This window comes from Narcine bancroftii, chromosome 3 (assembly GCF_036971445.1).
Source record: "Narcine bancroftii isolate sNarBan1 chromosome 3, sNarBan1.hap1, whole genome shotgun sequence".
Lineage (NCBI taxonomy): Eukaryota > Metazoa > Chordata > Chondrichthyes > Torpediniformes > Narcinidae > Narcine > Narcine bancroftii.
Genome location: NC_091471.1, coordinates 169,032,405 through 169,047,757, shown reverse-complemented (window position 1 = coordinate 169,047,757; position 15,353 = coordinate 169,032,405). Strand labels below are relative to the sequence as shown.

The 15,353-nt window shown below is 38.9% G+C and overlaps 1 protein-coding gene across 2 annotated transcripts; it reads left to right on the top strand.

Moving 5' to 3' along the window:
• Window positions 1-71: 71 nt before the first annotated feature.
• Window positions 72-15,139, top strand: LOC138757829 (coordinator of PRMT5 and differentiation stimulator-like). Of its 2 annotated transcripts, none has more exons than XM_069925789.1 (6): window positions 72-443; window positions 1,873-1,975; window positions 2,062-2,106; window positions 10,878-10,910; window positions 11,141-11,227; window positions 14,523-15,139. In XM_069925789.1, exons 1-6 carry the CDS (start codon window positions 381-383, stop codon window positions 14,687-14,689), a joined length of 498 nt encoding a protein of 165 aa, XP_069781890.1. In that variant the 5' UTR covers window positions 72-380; the 3' UTR covers window positions 14,690-15,139. The 2 variants fall into 2 exon arrangements, with proteins under 2 accessions (XP_069781890.1, XP_069781889.1); XM_069925788.1 differs by having other exon boundaries at window positions 74-443; window positions 11,000-11,227.
• Window positions 15,140-15,353: the final 214 nt, after the last annotated feature.

The window sequence follows — 15,353 nt, the reverse complement described above, 5'->3', positions numbered from 1 at the left end:
AAGGCGCTCTGCTTGATCAACCGACCAATCAAGGCGACCTTTTCCGACCACGGCCGGTCAACCACGCATGCGCATACGCACGCTTAAAAGCCGAGAAACGGTCGCGCGCTTTGTCGTTGACACGTGCTGACGAAGGGCTCAATAGGCCTTAGTGTTCGCCAGCTGCTGCTCCGTTGAAGTCATTGTGCAGTTGGGTGTGGAAGCTTCGCTCATTCCCTGCACCCAAGGGAGCCATAACATGACTTAAAAGCCCGACTATAGCACAGTGACTGTACGTATTGCGTGACTTGACGCTGCTTGATGTCATGGGCCCAGATTGGCACCATTTTGTGCATAGGCATGAAGCCTCTAATGATCAGTAATCGGTCCCCGGGGCACTGATGGAGCCGGGGCCCAGGGGCGTTGAGGCGCTCTTGGATGCTGCCTCTGATGCTCTTGGAAAGGTATGAGGGACTTGACTTTTTTGACCCATGTGTCGAGTCCATTGCTAGTCAAATCTGACACTAAACCGCTTCGTCTTAAATCATGTCATTACCTGGCGTATATTCGCATTGCGTCTTTGCAATACGTTCATTTTAATACTGTTTCAATATTTCAAATATGCTTTAGCGCAAAAAAAATGGATTAAAATGCTCAAACACTCCTTTTTTTTCTACAATATTTTTGGAGGGTATCCACACCACCACCAAAATCGCCACTCCCTTTAAAACACTGCTTAGTCAGGTATCTGCAGTCTTCAAACGTGTTGACCAGAAGTGTTCTTCACCATGCCATCAATTGGCATTGAATGTCGTTTCTTCCTTTTTCTTTGTGACTCTAATGCTCTTGGGATATGGCTTTTGTTTCTCTAGCACATATTGCCCTAAATTATTGTTCTGCTTGTATTAGGTGTGGAATTCCAGAATATACTCCTGAAACTACATAATGGCTTCATTTGGCACTATTGCATGGAACTTTGTTTCTCTGGTATTGGTTCCCAACCTAATCAATGTGAGAAGTTTTAAAATGTCCATGTTTTATTGTCCAGTTTTTCTCTTTTGCCATTTCAATGATTCCCCCAAAGAATTCTGTGAAGGCTCTTTTTTTTTCTCCAATTTCAGCATGAGGTATCCTACTTTCTTGGCCCCACCATTGGCAGCTGTGATTTCAGTTCTTTAAATAGTATGTTCTTAAACTGTCTCTCTAAACCCCTTTTTCTCTTAAAACTCCATTGCTTGAACAACCGTTTGACTATTTGTCCTCATGCATGACATTGTCTTGGGATTTTGTGCTGCGTTGTGTTGTAGAACACAATATGTTGTAGAATTGCATATTTATATGAGGTCCTTGCTGTTTTTTGAGGATCTGATCAATATGGAATGCTTGATAAATTATGCTTGGCCAATTTAAAATAGAAGCAATAACATCAGGCATATTGAATTGAAAAAAAATGTTGGAAACATCCAGCAGCAAGATCTTTGCCCTTAAATGTTAATTCTTTATCCACAGAGTTGTCTTGATATGTTGATTATTTCCAGCATTTTTTTCCTTTTATTTCAGATTTCCAATATTTTGTTCTTTTTTATTGCAAGGAAATATCACTTCAATGAACTGATGAATGGGTAATCTGCAGAACAATGTAGTTAACCCTTTTATGAATAAATTTGGTCTTACATAGAACATTACATCATACTACAGGCCCTTTAGATCACAATGTTGTGCTGATCTATGTAAATCTACTCCCCAACTATCTAACCTTCTCTACCTCACACCTGTAGCCCTCTGTTTTTCTTCTATACATGTTTTTCAAGGATTCATTAAAGGTGAGGTCTGATAGATGTTTTTGTTTAATCCTGGTGTTTATTCTAGAGGCTTGTATTCCCTGCTTTGTAGATTTCATTGAAAGATAATACAGGATTATCACAAGAACTCCAAGAATGGCATGTTACATCAGTCTGCCAGAAAAATGAAAAATGTACATGGAGGCCGAGATTAAGTATGTTAATTTTAAAAAATATATTGAACATGCCTCTTTCCTGTCAGGTTTGACATATTCTAAAGTTTTTTTTGTTTTTCACACAGATGATGATGGGTCTATGGAACGAGCTGCTCGAGGAAATGTGAAAGGTGGATACAGTACAACATTTAAAATACATTTATACAAGTGCATGAATATGAAAGGTGTAAAGGGATACAGACTAAATACAGGCGTCTTGTTGGCATGGATGATTTGAACTGAAGGGCCTGTTTCTATGCTGCATTTTGTTCTATGATGTTGTTATAGTCAAAGAAGTGTTTACCATTTGCAAAAGAAATCCTCATTTAGACTATATTCTGTTTTTAGAATAAGAGTAGAATCTTCATATCAGTGAAATTGGACAAAATCCAATTCCCCAGTCAAACAAGTATTAGAAATTTGGTATTCCTGAACGATTTCTGGAGAACGTGAAGGAGAAGTTGTACATTTAATGTACTCCCAGGCATTAATTTGTTAAATGCTGTGAAGTACAGGTAAAAAAATAATTATATGGCATTAGGATAATTTATTTACTGCCAATGTGAATTGGGGAGGGGATCTGTTTTTTTAATTATTTTACCCATGATGATAATCTTTCAATGTGATGTTCAGTAGCTCTTCTAATGTACCTTGGGAGTGATTTTTATAAAAACAGAAAATAGCTTTAAAGTCATTGCTCCCTCTGCTGTTATGATCTACACATGTGATGCAAGTACATGAAATGTTTTATTCAGCTTGAAGCAAATGAAGTTCTGAAGATTTTAAAAAAACATTTTGTGCACTTTCAGACTTGAGAGAGTGGACCTACTTACCTTCCTACTGTGCCTATCTCCCCACCCTTCAACCTCACCTTCCAATAAAGGTACAGCTAGAACAATCTATTCTTACTAAATCTCTCTTTCAATATTCCTGAACTCCAATCTTCAAAGATGCTCACCTTGGCAAGCGCATCTGAAAGGTAAAATCTTGTAGCTTTAAATTGAGAGAAATGGTGGAATGAATTGTCAAAATGGAAGCTAAATTGTAAACTGTTAAAATGCACACTGTAAAGTTGATGCTCTTCACAGTTCATCAGCAGGGCCAATTAACTTAGTAGCATATGCTACAGAGCCCACATATTAAAGGGCTCCTGCGTTTATGACAGTACTATGAATTATGAATGTAAACATTTTTGTTCTCATCTTTATGCAGCAGCTATGAGAAACCACACTGATTGTCTGTGTTAATAGCCCAACCACCCCCCCCCCCCCCCCAATCTAACTCCTGACTCGGCAGCAGGCGTGCTGTGCTGCCGGAGTTCACCAGAATGCTACTCTGGTATCTGATCGGGCCGCCTTGACTGCTCGCAGAGATGGCACAATGCGATAGCAATGGCTGTCTTCTTTACCCATAATTCCCCATGCAGTTGGAACTGCTCTACCAGTGTCAATGCCAGGGAAATGCACCACAGTTCCAGCTGTGAAGATGGCCATTGATCCTGCACTGAGCCAATGTCCAGCCGCCGCCATAAGTTGGTTTTGTTTTTATCAAAATGGGTAAGTAAGTTTTAACGGGAGGGGAGGTGCAATTTTAATTTAAGTGTAAGCACTTCCCCCTCACTGTGCATGCTCCAACCGGCACAATTAAGTGCCCCTTTAAAATTTATGCTACAGGCCCCTCAATTCCTTAATCTGGCACTGGTCATCAATGCAAACTGAATGGGAATGATAACATTGAGAAATGGATATCAAATATCTTTGGGCTTATCTGATCAGTCCGAGGGGAAAATTGTTATTTGTTTTTATGTAAGCGGGAAACTTCAGTGTAGATTTATAGTAGAAACAATTAGATTCTCAAGAACAAAGTTCTGTTTACTGGATACGTCTAAAGGTAGCCTTTGAACTATATTAAATGCTGCTGAATAACTGTGGGCAAGTAAAACCCTTTTGGTGTTTAGTTGAATCATTGATCTTGCACAATATTAAATTTTGCAGCCCCTCCATTGTGCCTCCCACCTTCAGTTTGTTTAGTGCTTTTTTTAAAAATAGAGGCAGAAATGTATATTGTGAACAATGTGATATTTCATCATAATAGGAACATTTTTTTAGATCAAATTATATGAATCAGTCTGGAGTTTGCAGTCACTAGCATGTAACTCATTTAACTTAACATGCATTTCCCACCTTAGAGTAATGACTGCATGTCTCGGAGTCCATTATTGGCTGACAAGTTTTGGGATCACAAGAAAAGGGAGCAGAAGTAGGCCACAGCCCATCAACTCTGATTCATCATTCTATCATGAGCTGATCCATCCTCCCACTCAACCCTTCTCCTTTAACCCTTGATTCCCTGTCTAATCAAATACTTGTCAATCTCTGCCTTAAATACACCCAATGACCTTGCTTCCACTTACGCTGCTGTCTGTGGCAGCAAGTTTCACAGACACTCAACCCTCTGACTAAATAAATTTTCGGTAACTCGGTCTTAAATTGATGCCTTTTATCCTGAAGTTGTGCCCTCTTGTCCTAGACACCTCCCCCCCCCCCCCCACACCCACCCCTCCCCCATTATTTTGGGGAAAGAACCTTGCCACCCATCTCCAGGTCTTTCAGCATTCGAAATTGGTCACCCCTCATTCTTCTGTACTTCCAAGACTACAGTCCAAGAGCTGACAAATGTTTCTCATATGCTAACCCTTTCAATCCTGGTGGAACTCTAGTAAATCTTCTCTGAATCCTCTCCAATGCCAACATGTCCTTTCACCAATAAGGCACCCAAAGCACTACACAGTTCTCCAATTGAAGTTTCACCAGTGCCTTATAGAACCTCAACTATACATAGCTCCACTTGCATGCTATTCCTCCAGAAATTATTGCCAATATTGCATTCACTACTTTCACTGCTGATTCAACCTGAAGGTTAATCTTTAGAGTATCCCGCACAAAGACTCCCAAGGCCCTCTACACCTCCGAATTTTGAATTTTCTCCCCATCTGAGTCTGCCTGTCTACTACTTCTACCAAAGTACACTTCCGAACATTGTGCTTTGTATGCCACTTCTTTGTCCATTCTCCTAATCAATCCAAGTCTCTGCAGCCATTCTGTATCCTCAGCACCTACCAGCTATTTTGGTATCATCTGCAAATTTAGCCACAAGCCATCTATTATGTAATCCAAATGATTTGTATACATTGTACAAAGAAATTGCCCTTACACTGACCCCTGCAGAACACCACTCCAGAAGAGTCGATCCCCTGGTGACCTCATCAACAAGCTGCTCCAAAAAGCCAATCTATAGGGATTCTACAAACACTCTCTCCTGAGATCCCGTACGGACCTGACTTTCCCAATCTAATTTATGTTAAAAATCCCCCATGATTATCATGGCATTGTTCCTTCTGACATGCCTTTTCTATTTCCAGTTGTATTTTGTAGTTCACATCCTGGCTCCTATTTGAGGGCTTGTCATCATCATTGCTTGACTTCGCAAGCGAAGATTTAGGAAGTGGCTGTCCACATCTGCAGGCTCGCTAGTGGCTGACGAGCCCACTGCAGGACAGGCATGCCTGGCCGCAGCAGCTGCGAGGGAAATTCTGTTCTGGGTTTAATGCTGCTGTATTATGGTTCTTCCTCCATCTCCTTTTGTCCTCAAGGCCAGCCCTGTGTGCATTTTGTTTTGTAATTCTTTATTTATCGCACTATGAACCATATCAACCAAAATATTTACAGATGTATCTCTTTAAATATGCACAGTGAAATTTTCTCTTTTCCCCCCAACCCTCCCTCTCCCCCTTCCCACTCCCCTCCAAAACCAATAAATATTGAACATATAAAATACAATAAAACAACATCTTTATACAAAAGAAAAACAAACAAGAAAGACACATTAAATCTGATAGTGTTTATCTTATCATTTTAGGTGGTGGAGGTCCCAGACCAGCTCTTTCTATTATGTTCTATGTATGGTTCTCAGATTTTTTTCAAACAATGTAACTTTGTCTTCCAAATTGTATGTAGTTTTTTTCCAATGGAACACACCTGTTCATCTCCATGTTCCATTGCTGTATTTTCAGGCTCTCTTCCATTTTCCAAGTTGGCACTATACATTTTTGTTACTGCTAAGGCCATCACAATGAATCTTACTTTTAATTTGGTTATGTAGTTTATTAATGTTTATAGTCAAATAATTCAATGTGGCTATCGTATATCTTTGTTTTCACTTCATTTCTGCCTCCTTGTCACCTCTATCCCCTTTTTTCCATTATTGTTCTTTAAGTTATCCTTTTTAATCTCAATATATGACAATACACTTAAAACATGTAATACCCCAACACTTCCCACAACCAATAACCCTTTAACCCCCAAATGAATTCCCCCCCCCCCCCTTGGGTTTCCCCATGGAACCTTGTATGATAGTACAGATCTATCACCAATGTATTATAATGTATATAGTTACAGTATCTAGACTGTGCTTACAGCGATTAGCTGAGAGCTAAGACACGCCTACTGTCTGGGCCTTAAAGGGTTGTGTTCCTAGCCAGGTCGGATCATTCCGGACTGGTCGGCCACCTGTGAAGAGCTCCTGTCCTTTGCTAATAAAAGCCTTGGTTTGGATCAACAAGTCTTTGATTCTTTCGACGAGCTCTACACCTTGTCAGCAACCACAACTCCCCTTTCCATTCGCTTTGCGATCTTACTCGCAAGCGTCAACCGATTTCGAAGTGACTGTTATTTCTTCCCCCCCCCCCCGAGAACACTATTTTCCTATACATATAACAAATCTCTCTTTTTTCTCTTCCTTCCCTCCTTTCCCTTTTCCATCTTTAATTCCTTATATATACATTATCTTTACTTTATTATTACATATTTTTGTATATTTTCTTGCCAGTCTTCCTTCTTATCACTCCTTCTGTTCTGTAAATGTTCAGCAAATTCTTGGGCTTTCTTTGGATCTCAGAACAGCCTATTCTGTTCCCCAGGGGTAAATACTTTGAGTACTGCTGGATATCTTAATATAAAGTTATAACCTTCCATAAGGTTGTTTTTGCTGTATTAAATTCCTCCCTCTTTAAAAGTTCAAAACTTATGTCCGGATAAACAAATATTTTTTGTCCCTTGTATTCCAATGGCTTATTGTCTTCTCTAACTTTATTCCTTGCCTGCTCCAGTATGTTCTCCCTTATCATATATCTTAGAAATGTTACCAATATTGATATCGGTTTTTGATGTGTTGGTGGCTTTGGTACCAGTGCTCTGTGCGCTCTTTCTATTTCTTCATGTAAATCTGTCATTCCCAGTACCTTCTGTATCCATCTTTTTATAAATTCCTTCATATCTGATCCTCCTTCGCCCTCTTTCAGGCCCACTATTTTTTTGTCATTTTGCCTACTGTAGTTTTCCAATATGTCAATTTTCTGTGACAATAAATCTTGTATCTACTTAATTTTTTTGTCGCTCTCTTCCAACTTCCCTCTTAAATCATTTATTTCCATTTCTACAACAGCTTCTCGTTCCTCCACATTTTCTACTCTATTCCCTATTTTTGTCATGACCAGCTCTAAACTTTGCATTTTGTCTTCAGCTCTTCAGACTGGAAGTCAGCTTGAAGAAGAAAAAAGTTCTCCATCAGCCTGCACCTCAGGAAGAGTACCACTCTCCCAGTTCACCAGTTCAGCTACCTGAACTACCTTTTTCTTTTAATTGAACTAAATTCTAATGATAGCCATTCTTTTAATGACCTCATTTGTTCTTCAAAAAAGGGTTTATCTATATTTTGTCCCTCTGTTTTACCTTCTTTCCTGTGAAGATCTTGGTCTTCTTCATCCTCTTCTTCTGTGTCTGTATCTATGTCTGTCTTCTCTGTATCTGTGAATTTTCCTCTCCGATGAGCTGCTTCTGTGTCCTTGTTAGGCCTCCGGCTGCTGTATCTCCTGCTGCTGGGCCTCCTGCTGCAGGCCAACCCACGGCTGGGCTTCCTGCTGCAGGTCGTTCCATTGTCAGTCACCCCGTCGCCATTCACCCTCTTCCAGCCCCTCAGTCCTTTTCTCACCGCTCTTCTGCTCTTTCCTGCGTGCCTCCCCCAGCCGAACACCCCGTTGCTGGGCGTCTCTCAGCTGGTCACTCCACCGCTGACTGCTCCTCAGCTGAGCCCCCTCCCACCAGCGTTCTCCTTTACTTTTGCTTGCACAGTTGTACATATTTGCTTGGCTCCGAGAGCCATTTTTGAAGTTTGCCAGTTGGGAGGTCACTGCTGCTCCAGACAATCTCCAGCTTCTGAGGTCGGTCACTCCTCTCCATGATGGCTCCCTGCTCCAATGTGCAGGTAAGGCTTTCTTTTTTCTCTGGTGATTTTCCTTCTTCCCTTTTCCCTGTCATTCTTACTTTCTCTTTTTTGGGTGCCATTTCCTGGCTCTTCTTTGTAACTTTGTCTTTCTTTTCCTGTATTTTATGTTTATTGAGCTACTTTTTTTCTTTGGGGAGGGCTGGTTCTACTCGACCAGCCACTACTCCATCATGTGGCTCTTCCCCTTTGTGTGCATTCTTGAAGATGGAGACAGACTGGTGAAAGGTGTGTGGCCAAACCACGCGATTGGAGGCTAGATGGTCAATGTGATAGACACCATGGGATTTCTTCAGAGTTGTTGTACCTCTTTTTCAGAGACCATCTGTTACAGGGGCCAGTGGAGAGTTCACCACATAGCATAATCTTGGGCAGGCGGTGATCCTCCACCCTAGAGATGTGCCCTGCCCAGCATAGCTGCATCTTCATCAGTATGGTCTCAATGCTGGTAACCTCTGCTGTTTGAGGACTTCATTGTTGGTGATGAAGTCACTCCAGTGGATGTTGAAGATGGTTCTGTTTTCTCTGGCTTTTGTGAGATACAATGAATTGTTGAGTCTTGAACCATGCAGTTAGAATTGAAGAGAGTCTGGAAATGTTTTGACCACTGGTTCAAGATAGATGTCTTGTCTGTGTAGAGCGCCTGGCCATTTGTACTGCATAAGGGACTCTGGACCTAGTGCAAAGAGCTGTGCACCACCTTCAGGGCTTCATAAAACCCTCTGTGGTTACTGGTGTCTACGCAAAGCTGAGTTCTCTGCAAGGTTAGTCCACCACATGTTCGGAATCTTTCAAAACTTGCACTGGAGATTGTTGCATACAAGGCAGAAGACTGCTCTCTTATCAAGAGAAAATAGTTGGGCAAGGTACGCCTGGTGGGCAAACCTCTTCGCCAGTATATACAGTGAAGGCCTTTGTATAACTGCCATTAGGGTCCTTTTACCATTCCTTAATGCAACCCATAGGATTGTACCTCCTCTGATCCATTATCACTTCTTTCCAATTAATTTTGTTGCTTACCAGCAGTCTGCCTACCTGCCTATCTTTCCAATACATGTATCATTGGACATTCAGCTCGCAATGACATCTATCCTTTGGGCACAACATCATACCCTCCAATCTGTAACTGTACTAAAGGTCATTCATCTTGTTTCTAATGTGTACATTTAAGTATAATACCTTCAAACCAATTTTTGAATGCACCTTGTCTCTGTCATCCCTCCAATTACAATTTTGTCTCATCACCTGCTTGTCATCCTTGCTGCACACCATCTTTGATTTACTTCTATTTCCATCTTCATCAGCCCTAATACACTGGGTTCCATCCCCCTGTCAAATTAGTTTAAACCCTCCATAACAGCTAAGTTAAGCTTGCCTGCCAGGATATTGGCCCCCTTTGGGTTTAGGTGTAACCCATCCTTTTTTATATCAGTTGTATGACCTGAAAATAAGTAGACAACTAAAAGAATTCAAGTCTGTCTTTGTCTCCCTTACTGTCAATAAGCAGTATTCTCCTTGAAATACTGTGTAATGCCAGAAATTATCCTTGGAACCTTTATATTAAAGGAAATACAAGCACTGTAATGCAAAAAAAAACCCACAGGCAATCTGGAATGTACAAAGTTTGGGAGTAATTTAAAAAAAATACTAACTCCAAACTACATTTTCTGATCTTGCCAATCACTTTCAAAAACAAAGTGGAATTTCATTTTAATTTAGGACACTGCATGGTAACAGTCTATTCTAGCCCACAAGCCTATTCATACATCCAAGTACACCAATTAACCTATAATCAATATGTCTTTGGAATGTAGGAGGAAACCAGAGCACCCAGAGGGGAAAAAAAACAAGGTAATGGGGAGAACGTACAAACTCCTTACAGATGGTGCTGGATTCAAACCGGTGCTGAAATAGCATTGTGGCTCTGCTACATGGGGAGAAGAATGAACTCCTTTGAGAAAAGGAGAAGTTCATCTGAACAATTTGACAGATTAGTGCTGTGACTCCTACTGTCTCCTCAATTTCTTGGAGAATCACTTCTGCCAGACCACACATCGTGAGAACGACAGGTTTTGGGAATGGGTTTTTTTTTGTTAGTGGTGGGATAGCTAGTATTACATAATGACTGTACAGAACCAGGTCATTGTCCTCAGTTCTAATTATTTCAGCATGTGTTGCCTGCATTATTTCTGTGAATGAAAATGAGGAGTTGTGTTTTTATTGATGTACCCTCATATCAAAACGGTACCATTCTGAATTGTCCCGCTTGAACAGAGTTCATTCAGCCTATTGAGATTTTGGCAGTCTCATTTTAATATAAAAATAATACCACCTTTTGGCATATGTAAATGCTCTAATAATTTTATCATATCTTTTCTGTACCTTCTCCAACAATTTTGTCCTTGAAGTGATGATTCTGAATAAGTTCCGAACTGTACTGTCAGTTAAATGTGAACATTAGGAAGTTTGTATTGTCCATGGGCCATAACAAACTGGATTGCAGATGCCTGGACTGACTTCATTGAAGATCATAACAGCATCATTTCTCATTTCATTCCTCCAGGTTGGATTTCCTTCCAAGTTTATGAATTGAAAGGTAATTATGTTAATTTATCATACCTCATCACTTATTATCTCTCACTATTTTGCAATTATCAAATGAGAATTTTTCTTTTTTTAAAATAGATCAGGCAATGAAGGAACAAGATGGTACTCTTGATTCTGATTCACCATATTTTGAAAAACAGAGCATCTCTCCCTCCAGGGGAGAAGATGATGATTATTCAGATGATGACCCAAGTGACTATGACGTTTCTTCACCTCCAGAGATGACACAACTGTCTGGAATGGATGTTGAACTATTTTCTGAGAAAGAGGACTGGGAGAAAGAACTTAATGAAGCTTGTCCCTATGGTAATAGATTTGTGAAGGGTTTAGTGATTGGTTATCTTCTACAGTATTTTGTAGTTATTAAAAATTGCCTCTGTAATTACATGTTGAGACTGGGCTGTCTTTAGTTAGAGAGAAGGAGCTTGTCTTGTGCAATAAACAGATTTGTAGATGGAGATAAAATTAGCCTTGTTATAGACATTAAATTAGCCATGGGCTATTGTGAATCATTAGATTTTTTCTTGTTTTACCTGATTTAAAAAAAAATAGTCAAAATCTTCCTTTTATTTTTTCTGATTTCCCACTGTTAAATAGCATAGGATGGTAGAGAAGAGGATTTTCAGTTAAACTCAAGGTGGCATTATGGCATAGCTCATAGAGCTTCTACCTCACCTGGGTTTAGTCCTCATCTCTGATGCTGTATGAGGAGTTCCATGCTTTGCCATATCTGAAAGAAGTGGTATTAAATCCATTGATACTTGTAAATTTCCCCTTGTATGCAAGGGAATGGTAAAATTTGGGGTCATTGATGGAAATGGATAAGAATGAAATGAGGATTAGTGCAAATTATCAATTTGGACTTTGGCCAAAGGTCCTTTTCTGTGTGTACAACTGACAATTCATCTGCTTTGTCAGAAAAATAACCTTACAATAGGTAAACTTGCAATTTTATGTGAGTTAAAATTCAAATGTGAATTAAAAACTTTTTTTAAAAAAAAAGCACAAATAATATGACATTGGTTACATTCTTAAGCAGATTCTAGGCAGCAAGTCTCAGGTGTGCAATAAGGGATAGTAACATCTAGTCCTACATAACATACGTCTTATATTTAAAGTTAATCTAATTTATGTACAAATGTCTCTAGACCATTCTTGGGGTTCAATAAATATAAATAATGAAATGCTTGCATTTCATCAAAGATTGAATAGTACTTGATGCTCATTAGTGCAGACTGTATGAATTTGGAAATCACTGTTTCATTATGTATCTTCATACAGATTAAGCATTCTTAAAGTTTAGTCTTAAATGTGTAAATTAGTGGAGCATTTCAAATGTAGTTATTGAAACATCTGGATTTACATGAGTAACACAAGAATGAGTCACTTGGGCTGTTGTTTCAATCAAACTCCTATTCACGATGGACTTTTGGTAGGATGCATTTGGCACAGAGATATTGACTGCATGTTTGTTTCAGAAGTTGAACTCAAGCTTATTAGAGCTGTGACAGAAAATCATGTCATCTTTAAAATTGAAACCATTTGTAATTAATGGAAAATTAAGTATCAGGTGGAAATTACAAGCCATCTACATTTTTAAAAATAATATGAAGGTGACAGAATGACTTGGGAAGGATTAAAAAAAACACATTTGGGATTCTTGGAATATGTAAAATGAGCCATGCAATGCAAGTACAAGGAAGGTGTGTTGAAACCCAATTAAATCATTGATAGGAAGTAAAAATAGAAAATACTCAAGGGAGTTAAAACAGTTCAATTGCAGTACATAAAAGTGCTGGAAAAATTCAGTAGGTCATACAACAGATATCAACGTTTTAGGTGAAGGGCCCAAGCAAATTTTCCATTAATTAGGATTAATGGCGTCAGATGGGTATACTTAAAAATGCATACATATTTTTTTTTAATGAGAGCATTTTGTATTATGCAGCAGTGGGTGATTACTTTTACAATAAAATTCATTCCTAAATGGAAGATTAGCTCCATTGCAACTACCTTTTGTAGGCTGAATAGTCTCACTGAGAATTTTCCAGAAACTGTAGATCATTTGAGGATTAGATAGTGGAGAACAGCACATACCACACTATGCTAATAAATCGGGAACTGCTGAAACAGCAGGTCAGGAGAGCATCTGGCAAGAAAAACAGATAATGTTTCAAGTCGCAGATCCTTAAAGTTATATGGGTGTTGATTTAGGCCCTGTCTTCATATTCTCCAGCTACTATCGATGTACTTTCCCTTAACTTTGTAATATGTTTTGCATACAGGATGATACACTCAAAATTCCATAATTTATCATCTTTGTTTATTAGTTAGCCCAGTGATTCTCAACCTTTTTCCACTCACGTTCCACTTTAAGTATTCCCTATGGCATCGGTGTTCTGTGATGAGTAAGGGATTGCTTAAGGTGGTATGTGAGTGGCAAGGGAAGGTGAGAATCACAACTGTTACTGAAATATTTTGCTTGAGAAAAATTGTCATTAACCCATTTCCTTTGGAGTTGTGAAACCATGCACCTAACAAGTCAATTAGGTACGATTAAAACAGTGGTTTTCAAACATTTTCTTTCCACCCACATACTACCTAACCAATCCCTTACTAATCATAGAGCACCTATGGCATAGGGAATACTTAGTAGTTTGTGAGAACTACTGAGTTAGACCAAGTCTGAGTTTGCAGAATTCTCCCCTTGTATATGTAATTATGACTAGCAGTGAGCAGCATCAACTGGCATTTTATCCTGGTGTCCCAGTCAGCTCCTCGGCGTAACCTAACTCATCTCCACACCAGAGTCCCAGTCAGGCCTTCAGTGCACCTTCTTCATGCTGACAACCCAGCTTACCTCCACGCAAGTGGCCACAGCGAAAATAATGCATGTGCATTGAGAAGCATTGCTAGTTCAGCAGGGCAAATCTGCATGTGTCCAACAAGATCTCAGCGCTTTCTTGTGAGGTTCTATCTCCCTAGTCTTAGTTATCTGAAATTTTACTAATTTCCTTACTTTTTCTTGCTGGTTGTTTGAGTTTACGTTTGATAGAATTCTAGATAATGGGGATTTTACTGTACCTTGCCTCCTATATTATTACAGTATTAAAGAATGCTAATTATAGATGTGTTTTAAAATTCTGCAGATGAATTAAATGCATTTCTGATGAAGGGTATTTAAGCAGAGCCATTAACTGTTTCTGTAAAAGCTGCCTGACCTTAGTGTTTCCAGTGTTTTCTGTTTCTTGGTGCTGATGGCAAAAGTTCCTTTAGTCCATAAAATGTGATTGGGTGAGGTATGCAGTTTTTGCTTTCTAATTTTCTCAAGGTCTAAAACGCAATCAAAACCAATGTTTTTAAAAAATCTGATTTAAATTATTCATGTGAGCTTTGAGATTTCAGAAATGTTCTCTAAAATTGCTGTTTTTAGATGCTACTTTTGTACAGTATCACCTTCCTCTGGGAGTGGATTGTATTCCCTAAATGATGATATGTTTGAGGATGATCCTATAATCATGGGTCACATTAAGACATTCTATTTGACTTCCAAACTGGAAATATTTAAGCCTCTTAACTATTGTGATGTGTTTTCTTCCAGATGAAGATGACCTGGAAATAATCAAGCAAAAAAGTTATTATGAAGGGACACTTGTTTGGCAGGGAAGTGAAATTTACAACCCAAGCCTTGTTCATGCTCCCTCATTCAGAGCTAACACTGTAGATATTCCCATCGTGAAAGGACAGTTTGATGATGCTGATGAATGAAGTTGGGAAATTGCATCCAGTGGGAAGAAAGACACAAATTTGTAAACTTAAGTTGCTTTCATTCAAACTTCTTAATGTAACTGCACTCTGTAATAAGAAAATGTCCTTCTCCTGCTGTTTATTTTGTTTATTATGTTTCTTCAGAATTTTCATTAATATTGTTTGGAAAATCTTTAAAGTTTCAGAAGCCTGAATACTTAGATGTTTTTGCTCAGAAGGGATTTGAAATTAGTAAAATGAATCAATAGTGCAAATGTTTCATTTGCCAATCTTTTAATGGCAACCTTAAAATAGTTTGAATACTTACATAGTTTTTATTGTAACTTGAGCAATAAATGTTTCATTCCATGCAAACGTACATTGTCATTTAATTGAACAGGTGGAAATATTACTTCAATATGTTCTGAAGTTTACTATGCACAATAAACTTTCATATATTTGTTAGAAGAATCTTAATTTGTTGTAGTTTATTTTTCACATGTTGCAGGGTTGAACCATTGATCAAATTTGGACATTTTTTTGAAGAATTTGTATTACAGTAGTTCTCAACCTCCTTTCCACTCACATACTACTTTAAGTAATCCCTGTGCTATAAGTGCTCTGTGATTAGTAAGGCATTGCTTAAGGTGGGATGTGAGTGGGAAGGGAAGATTGAGAATCACTG